Raw genomic sequence first — 9,944 nt, 5'->3', positions numbered from 1 at the left:
CTGTTTCTGGGATCTAGTTGGAGGCCACTCAGCCAGGCTTGGAGTCACAGCCATCAAGTTGCTCCTACACAACTGGCGACCACTTTTGGCCTTACACTTTCCGCATCTCTTGCTAGTTCTCTTCAGGCCCTGCGCTACTTCTCCAGACTCTTCATTTATTCCTTCTTCCTGATTGTTGCTATCACTTGGCACTGCTATATCTATCCACGCACCTGTGCCTGGGTCGCTTCTTTGACCCCGCAATGTCTGGTGATTGGCACCAGGTTACTGCCTGTCCGTCTGGATCTGGAAGTCCCACAGAATCTTTGCCCTTGCTACTTCTCCACAACTTCTGTGGATTCTCCATCTGTCTTGGGGGTCTGCCCATCGCTGTGCCAAATGTTCCTGTACACAATGCCAGCCATTTGGTTGTGCCGTTTCAGTGGTATTGCTGTTCCTGCCTGCAAGCTTACATACCTGCCACTATTGTGTTGGACTGTCCTCTGAGGCCTCTCTGCACAGTCTGCACCTGGTCTCTCATCGTGTGGTAGACCCCTGCTTCAATAGATCTGGTGCCTCCAGAATGACCTTTCATAAGTGCTGGCTATGATCAGTGCCAGTGCTGATCTTTTAGTCCAGCTCTTTCCAGCCACTGGGTAGGAGTTTCCAATTGTAAGCCACCCTCGCCTATCTGTTGATGGACGTTTCCCATGCAGGGTCTATGTCTTGCATTGGCACTTCTTCAGGGTTGGTCTTGCCTCCATGTCTGCTTGCTGCCATCGAGGCAATTATCTCTAGGCAGCTCCATCTTTCGGCGCCATCTTACTGATGTATTTCCGAGTCCGTGGTTGCGTCAGGACAGTGGCTTTGGACTTTCTCACCAGCCCCGCTGGCCTTCTTCCGGCTGATAATAGTCTCTGGGTGTTGGATTGGGTGGAAACCTCAGTGCATTGTGAGGAGCTTCGGCGTCTTCACATCGCAGCTTCATGTCCTCCTGTGCCAGTCACTATACCAGCAGGGGTATACTGATGCACTGGCAGGGCGTATCTGTGATGGCGTGATTCTTGTGCTTCCCACTGAGCTGGCTTCTTCAGGACCTGTCGTTCTTTTGGTGATATATTGGATGTTGCTGTCTTGCATGCCTCTTCCATCGTGGTTTCCATGTGACTGTGGCGCAAGGTACTTGTAGCTGGTCTGTATGTTCTATGTGGCCCGCTGGTAGTTACCCCATCAGTCTTGACTACCTTACCCTCTCTTCACTACCATCCGCCAACACTTCTCCAGATCTGAATGACAGCATCACGATATCCTCACTGAAGACTGCGTCAAGTGATTGCGAGTCGATGTCTCGTTCATTCTTAGCTACGCTGATGTTCATCAATGTAGAGGAGGGTGGCTGATGGAGTTCCACTCCTTTTGGTAATAAACTTGTACCGTATCCAGGCTTGTTTGTCTTGTCTGAGGATGGTTTGAAGCCTATGCGAGAAAACAGCGCGGGACAGTGCATCACCTTGGTATATGCTGCAGCTTGAATGCCCTTGTCAAGCTGCCTTGAGTTGACTTTCCATATCCCATGGTTCTTGAGGAAGGTCCTTGTCGTGTCCTGTTGCATTTGTTATAAGCACCAGACATTTCAACAGATCTTACATGTGCGCATTGAGTCGTCAGGCTTTCCTGTGTCAATCCCAGGCTGTGCTCAGATTGGTCTGTCTAGAACGTTAGAGTCTTGGGGACGACTGCTTATCTATAGAGCACTGGTGTTTCTGAGCTCTGGTGTGTTCCATGCCCTTCTGCAGACTGTGGCTCATTATTAGCCTATACGTCCCTTGCTGCGGGCAGGCTATGATGCCTGATAGGCACTTTCCATGTTGTGGAAGGCGGTTATTGTCGGTTATTGGAAACGGTCTCTGTTCCGTGCGGGTGTCTTCATGATCACGCACTGCATGTTTCCTTCTGTTTAGCCAGTTTGGTTTGGGCAGCTGCTTGCTAGCATCGTGGTTCATGCTGTGCTGCGGTCGTTCTGCACTTGCTGTTATTCTTTAGCCGTAGGTGTGGTCATGTCTGGTCCAGTGCTGTCCAAGCTTTCATCTGTCTTGACCCCGCTTTGATGTCTTCCTACTGTGATGTGACTGGTTTCTTTCTGGAGATTGCTGTGCTCAGTCCTCAACCACATTTGCACTGGTGTTTATGAGTTCTCTTTCTTCCATATGTTTCAGTCTGTTCAGCTCTCTTTCTGCTGCTGGTTATTGTGTTTGTGCACTGCAGTGAGGAGTACACTTGCTGGTGTTTTGGAGAACAGGCATTTACTTTTTGGCCTCTGACTTGCTCTAGTGTAGTCTCCTTAGCCTGTGCGCCGTGTTGTGAAGCCTTGTTTACGCTCCGGGCTCAGATGGAGTTCGAGCCCGCTTCATTTTTCACCCGTAGCCGATCTTTACCTTAATCCTACACCTGCTCGTATTTCACACTGACTAACTTCTCTCCGAGTCGCCTTGATCTTATCCTCCAACCTCAATTTTCCGTGGGTACAATACTGTTGTTCTTCTGTGATCGTGTAGCGGCAAGCTCTCCGGATTAACAGCAGGCTGTGCGTTACCAGTTCATTGTTTGATTATGGTGTAGTCAGGATTGTTCATGGGCTCTATTGGCATCTTCTACCAATACCGATCTGATGGTACCTTCTCCACTGAGCCTTGTATCGTCTCAAGGTTGACTGTAGTAGTTTCTCCAATCTTATGCCTCATATCAGCTTCTGTAGCTCTGCAATGGAGGGGTTTGTAGTTGAAGTTTCAGCTTCAGGTGTGGGCTGCACACCACTTGTTCTTCCAGGTCTTCTGAGTCTGGTATGTATGATGTTTGAGGTAGGCAGGTGAAGCATTAGGGGGTCTTTTGCCCAAGGACCCCTACTGGAAAGTTGGGTACCAACTGGGATTTGAACCCCGGTCTCTCGTATCAAAGGGCAGTCTCCCGTATCAAAGGGCGGCGCTCTTAACCACTACGCTATCCAGTCGCTTATATATGTATACTGGAATTGGAAAAGGTACAGTACAGGGAAACAAAAATGATTTGGGGTATGTAACAGCTTCCATACAAGGAGATTTAAAAGGGTGGGACTGTTCAGCTTGTAAAAGAGGTGACTGAAGGTGGGATATGATAGAGGTCTATAAAATCATGGATTGTATGGAGAAAGTGATTAGGGAAGTGTTATTTACACCTTCACATAACACAAAAACTAAAGGCTACCTGTTGATATTAATAGGGAGCAGGTTTAAAACAAAGAAAAGGAAGTATTTCTTCACACAATGTACAGTTAACCTGTGGAGCTAATTGCCAGGGTATATTGTGAAGGTCAAAAGTATAACTGGATTCAAAAAAGAATTAGATAAATTAATGAAGAATAGGTCCACCAATAGTTATTAGCCAGGATGAGGACAACAACCACATGCTCCTGGTGTCCCTAAACCTCCAACTGCCAGAAGCTGAGACTGGATAACAAGAGATGGATCACTCATAACTGCCTGTTCTGTTCATTCCATCTGAAGCATCTGGCACTGACCACTGTCAGAAGACAGGATACTGGGCTAGCTGGACCATTGGTCCAACCCACTATGATCATTCTTATATTCTTAGAGAAGCTGCCTGTTTGTTCTCTTGTGTTGGTGCTCAAAACTTACTCAATATTCTGTTAATTTATTTTTCTTATTTTATATATTCTGTTTAAACGATGTTTAGAATTGTTTTAAACAGGCACATTTTATATGTATCCTTTATGCTCTGAATTAATAATTTTTCTGAACTGCTTTTTTCATTCAGGACCTCCAGGATTAGTAATGCTGACCTCCTTTTCACTTCACGTCTTGAGCAAAACAAACACCTTCTATTACTCTGTTCTGATACTGAGTTTGTATACAGCTCTGGGTATGTAGCTTAGAATACTAGAGGATGTAAATTGTGATTTTTAAAATGTGCAGAGGTGTTCAGAGGTTTTTCAATAAAAGCTTTAGATTATATATAAAATAAAAAAGTTAGGTGGGTTACAAAGCTGTGTTGTGACTTTTAAAACTCTTGTACAATAAAACCGAAGGCTTCTTTGTTAAATATTCCAAACTTAGAATGTCATGACTTTGTATTCTAAAATTATTCTGTGAACATTTAAAACAAATTCACTTTGTTTCACTCAGGGCTCACTTACTCTTTTAAAATAAAAGACTGAGGCCTGGTTATGGTTTGGCAAAGTGTGAGCATATGGCATGTCTATTTCACGTTATAACTTATGAAGGCACTTCAGCTTTGGCTTCGAAACACCATGCTTACTTAGTCTGGTCTTTCCTTAAGAACATGGTACCAAATTATATGGTGACTTGTAATACAGATAAACATCCACTAAAACTGAGTGTGCCAAGCTCACTTTCATTTGTAACCCAAGCCAGATTTAAATCAAGATGTGAAAGACTAGTGCAAAAACGCACTGTAAACCTGGTGAAAGATCTGTGTTGCAGAAGGATAGTTTCTATGAATACACCATGTCTACCTGCAGCAAAATGTTCTGTGTGGTATCAGAATTGTTAGAGATTAGATTTATATAAAAATATTTTCATTGCAGTGTGTCAGGTGACATCAGTTGATGATGCACTATGCTTTGTTAGTTTCACCCAAATGTTTATCAGGCTCAATACATGGTGTTTGTTCTAAAGCGATTCACTAGACAAACAAGTAGGTTTCCTAATACTAGCTCATGCTTTGGGCTGGTGGAGTAAGTCATCTCTTATTGTATTTACTATTGCTATTGAATTTATTTCCTCCCCTACAGGACCTTGGTTTATTGGCGAGGTGATAGATGGTCAGGTGGGCACCTGTTTTTCCTTTGGGGTAATTGTTGGTGGACATTTCCTGCAAGGCGGCTTGACATTTGTGGTTGGAATTTCACAGGTGAGAATTTAGATGTGGACATTGGCAAACTGCTTTAGCCTGTGAGATTTTTTTTCAAGATCTTTGAATTTTAGAAATAATGGAGGAGGAGGGTTGTGGCAAATGAGAGAAATGACGACATGGTGGTCAAGACTCTGATCTTTCAAACTGAGACCACAGTTTAAGTGGAATTTGGCAGGTTAAATGGAGCACATTTAGTAGTTTCTGCTCTTTGTCTATATAGCCAATTCAACATAGGTGTTTTATAGTGATATCTGTCAGGAAATCTGTTGTCCTGGAGTCAAAGGGTTAAAAATGTGAGCTAACCCTGAAACTTTCTGCCTGACAAATATGGAGGCCATTTGAGATACTGCAGGAGAGATGGCATTATAACCTGGATGTCAGATTAAGGATAGATAGAAGGCTTTTTAACACAGACCATAGAACTGCCCCAAAATAATTCCTTGAGCATATCTTTTAGGAAAACATCCTTAATGTGTTGGTGCTGTTATTTCCTGTATTTTGCCAACAAGGTTCATTGTTTCCTAGTTGGCTTGTTTAGCTAATTATATCAGCGCTGTTCCTCCTTTCCTGATCATTAGAAAGATTTTTTTTTTCTATGCTTCAAGTGTGAGGTAGGATTTCTTTCATTAGAATTATAATATAATATATATAACAATAAATATTATAATAGTTAAATATTTTCCTTCCTCCCTTCCCCTTTGCAGTATCAGAGTCCTAGAAATTGTCACACCAGACCCCCAATTTTGCCCCCCTGACCTTGCCCTCAAGTATTTGCCAAAGGAGGACTCTTAAAACTCCAGCATCCCTTTTTCAGTGTGTGTCAGTGTTGAAACTCATGCATGACACAGAATACAGCTAGCCATTAGAATTTCCAGAAGAGCATTTGGAAGCTCACCTTTCCCTCCTCTGACAACATAACTTCTTAGGGACTAAAAACACTATAGAAAAGATCCGCTTGGCAGCATAGTATGCAACTGAATGGGTTTCCCTCTACAAAACTCAACAGAACATCTACCCAAGTGTTTTTCCAGAAACTCAACTTTATTTGCTTTCTTTTTAATTTTTAAATTCTATTTTTTTTCAGTCTTTGGCCATTGGTTAATTTACAGTCCTTTTTTCTTCCCTTCAGCTTCCTCTTCCTTCCCTCTTTCATCGGCAGGAGAAAACAGAATCCTTCAACAGGCTTCTGGTTCCATTTGGAAGACCAGTGGACCTGTTGCTCTGTTTCAAAGTGTAGTTGGACAACAGGAATCATAGAAAACAGATTAAAATTTTCAGCTGAAATGTGCACACTTCTGGGTCCTAGGGAGAGTGAATGTGATGCAGAATGCAGTTTTAACTTGTATCTAGTAGACTAGCTGCCACTGCCTTAGTGTTAATTAGCTGTATTATAGAGGTGATATTTCGACACACATAACACATCCAAATCACTTATGCCAGGTAAAGTGGAGGAAGGAACAAGATTTAGAACTGACAAGAGAAAACTCCAGATATTAAAAAGGGGGAACGTTCACTGAGGAGTTCTATCAATTTTTGCCCACTCCCTTGTGAAGTTTTGACTTATTGATGCTCCTTTGTTTTCCTTCTTAAATATCATCAGTAAATCTTGGGTTCCTGTTAGCAATCATTAATTCAGACTACCTCTTCTCTGCCTTAGGGAGGGAGCAGAAAGGAAAAGCAATCTTGCTTCTCTCTCTCAACCTTTTCTTTCTTTTCCTTCCCTCTGTTTAATTTTCCTTTGATCTTCTGTACACCAATTGAAAGCAAAGGATTTTCCACTTCCTCTTGCTGCAATGCATCACACTTGAGCCATGTTCCAGCCAAGGAGGACTGAGTGGTTAAGATTTTTTGCAAACCCTTCAAATTGGTCAGTAGGTTTCACTGTTAAATAGATAAACTCACACTTTCACCAATCTGAGTTTAATGCCTTCCCAATATTCCATCATGAACAGTCTCTGTGGAAGAATCTAACTCCAGGAATTATACCCTCTGGAACACTATTGCTGGCTACTAGACCAGTCCATGGGATAGTTATTGTGCCCTCCTGTATCTTCCCATGGTCTTACTTGCTCAGTATAACATTCCTGACGCATTTAAATCCTCCATTTCTCTCTGCTTGCCTTTCCAGATGATATTTTTTAACTTGCCTTTGATGGTTTACCTGTGCTGGTGCCTGTTGCTACGATGCCAGGGGCATAGCTTCTGCTCTCATATCCGTCATGTCAGGCACTTCCTGGCTGTGCCAATCCACCTAACCATGCTGCTCCTGCTGGCCTGGCAAGTCTATTCCTGTTACTTTCTGCAACGGACCTATGGAACTCTGGCTTTCTTCCTCTCCCCAATGAAGACCTGGCTGGTGGTGCTGACTCTAGTTCTGATCCGTAAAACCTGGACACTGAGCTCTTCTGAGCTGAGAACTTACATAGTGGAAATGAAAAACTGTCAGAACTCTTGATGCCTGATGAAGGTATTCAAAGTTCTTTGAAGTTAAGCTGTGAACTGCAGGTTTGTATGGCTGCATTTCAGTACAGCCCAAGCAATTAAATGGTAAAATCTGAAGCTGTCCCTGAATTGCTTCAGAACTTTGTGGTAATGGGGTTTTCTGTGGTACAGAATGGACCTGTGTGTTTGACAGATGGAATTATTTCCTGATTACTGAATGAAAAAAATGTTTTAATTAAATTCCTAATTTTGTAACATTGGAAAAATTCAGAAGTGGATCTTTATAATGCATTATTGGAACTGTGCTGCTATTTATTTATTTATTTCAGTGTTTACACATGAGTCTACAAAACCACTCCGTGTGATTGGATGTCACTAAAGACAGTATTGACCATAACAAAGGTCTGCCACCGTGGCCTTCACACTAGGTGTCACTGTGGTTTGTGCTAAAAACACTTCTTGGTGTGTATAAATGCTGTAATGTATATCAGCAACTCAAAATCTAATTGTAATGTGTGTGTGTGTGTGTCTAAGTCCTGCTCTATTCTTCTTCTTCAGACAGTGCTAAAGAGAGACAGTGTGCTCTGTCTTTGCCTTTTCTCTCCCAACAGTGACCCACACCTGACTAGTGAAAGAGCTGTGTTGATTGGTGTTGAAGGGAGGCTCTGTGATGGTCAGAGCAGGGAATCACAGCAGAGAAGAGCAGAGGTAGGATTCTTCAGGGATGAAAGATCTAAGTGGAGCAGTGTGGGCCAATGACTAGGGCATAGGAGAGGGAGTCAGGAAACTGGTTATATGACCTGCTGTGTGATCCAGGGTAAGTCGTTGAACTTTAGTCTTCAGTTTCTCCAGCTGGTAGATATAATGCACTTTGAGATTTATGGATAAAAACCATGAAGTGTTTCATATTTATAAACTATCCCTTCTCTTCTCCCTCCCTTCTGGAATCAGAAAGAGGGATAGTGTAGGTACAGGATTAGAATTGGGAAATCCCTAATGCTAATCTCATCTGTGACTCTTTGGATATGTGTTTACACTTCCGCCTGGAGATGTCATTCCCAGCTCAAGGAGCCATTCTAGTGCTCTCTCTTATTGAGCCAGTGCACTTAAAAATAGAACATAGCTGCAGTGGTGTGAGCAGTGGCTGGGGCTACCTTCTCTGGTTTTAAGCATGCTCACTCGCATTGAGCTAGCATGGTGTGTCTCCACAAACTTAGAATTACATCCTCAGCTCGAAGTGTAGACAGACTCTTTGTTTATGTCTTTGGACAGCCACTGTGCTTCTTCATGTCACTTTTCTCTATCTTTAAAGTAGAGAGAATACTTACATGGGGCTGTTTTGAGATGCAAAATTTAAGTAACTTGAATACGTTAACTAGTAAGAGCACAGATCTCATCTGCACAGCTGTTGTGAAGTTTTTTGCTTGTGTACACTAAAGAATCTCCTAATTCAAAAAAAAAAGGAGTAAATGAAGTAAAATGTATAGAAAAATAATTAATAGAATTTGGGGAAAAACACTTTTTAAAAAAACATGGAATGGTTATTTCTACTTGACACTTTTCTGTCTTTTAATGTTTTTCCCAATGAAAGGAGAGGGAGAAGGTAATATAAAGAAATCTGAGGAATCAGTTGTACATGTGAAACGTGGTGTTTTGCACACAGTTTACAGCATACTTTCCACAGCTTACCACAGCTCACCGGTACTGCTATGTAAACCAGCCACCAAAATTAAGAAAGTTTACAGGTCCAGAAACAAAACTTACGTACCATGAGGAGTAATGAAAATCTAATGATCTTTTTACTCATTGTGCAAAGCCACACAACTAGTACTTTTATTATCAGATTAGGGAGAACAGGAAGTGGTGGTATGACATTTCTGCTCTATATCCTGTGGCAAGACTCTGCTCTGAGTTGACCCTGCTTTTATTTTCATTACAACTCAATAAAACCTTTATGGATTCAACATTCCAGTGTCTGGTTCACTTTTCAGCTCTTGAGGGTTGGTTGGTTGGAATTCAATTACGAGCCTATTAGTGCCACTCCAGCAGGGGTGTGCTGAGTGATAAAGAATTATGTACGCCTAGGTGAATTCCATAGCTCTGATATCCCAAGTTAAAGACACCCAGATAGGAATCAGATGCTGAGAAAAGCAGATGACAGGGTGAATTAAATATCTACATGAGTAGCGGAATAAGGAATTTTGAGGGAAAGTGGCGTGAGCTCTACTGGATCCACCACTATCCTGATACCATAGCAATGAGCACATTATAAAAACCTGGACCACAACTCAGAATAGGAAACGCCTCTGGCCCCTGCCCCTGTATAGATATGATGTGGGGTGTTTTTTTAATTGACTGACAGAAAAAGTAAAACTTGATTCTGTCAGGAAATCTGGATTATGGTTATTCTACTTCAGCCACCTTGTCCATTGCTATCTTACTAGAAATATATTTACTCCCCTTGCAAGAGTTCATACAGTGGTTCAATTTAAAATGCTCAGTTTGAAAAAAGGTTCCTTAAAAGGCCATTTTTTGAGGCTGAAAGTTCTTGGAAGCCGAGACTGAATATAAGTTAGCTGTAAAAAAGTTGACAA

General features: G+C 42.1%; 1 protein-coding gene across 6 annotated transcripts in view; it reads left to right on the top strand.

Annotated features, from left to right (window-relative positions):
- TMEM62 (transmembrane protein 62) overlaps positions 1-9,314 on the top strand; it is a 50,036-nt gene extending 40,722 nt beyond the window's left edge. For 4 of the 6 annotated variants that reach the window (XM_032780212.2, XM_032780210.2, XM_032780213.2 and 1 more), the window contains 3 exons: positions 3,790-3,894; positions 4,787-4,905; positions 7,037-9,314. In XM_032780212.2, the coding sequence (XP_032636103.2) occupies positions 3,790-3,894; positions 4,787-4,905; positions 7,037-7,363 (551 nt within the window). In that variant the 3' untranslated portion in view covers positions 7,364-9,314. The remainder of the gene's footprint in view (positions 1-3,789; positions 3,895-4,786; positions 4,906-7,036) is intronic. The other 2 variants (XR_004373685.2, XM_032780211.2) reach the window with 2 other exon arrangements.
- Positions 9,315-9,944: the final 630 nt, after the last annotated feature.

This window comes from Chelonoidis abingdonii, chromosome 4, assembly GCF_003597395.2.
Source record: "Chelonoidis abingdonii isolate Lonesome George chromosome 4, CheloAbing_2.0, whole genome shotgun sequence".
NCBI lineage: Eukaryota > Metazoa > Chordata > Testudines > Testudinidae > Chelonoidis > Chelonoidis abingdonii.
This window is presented reverse-complemented; position numbering and strand designations above follow the sequence as displayed.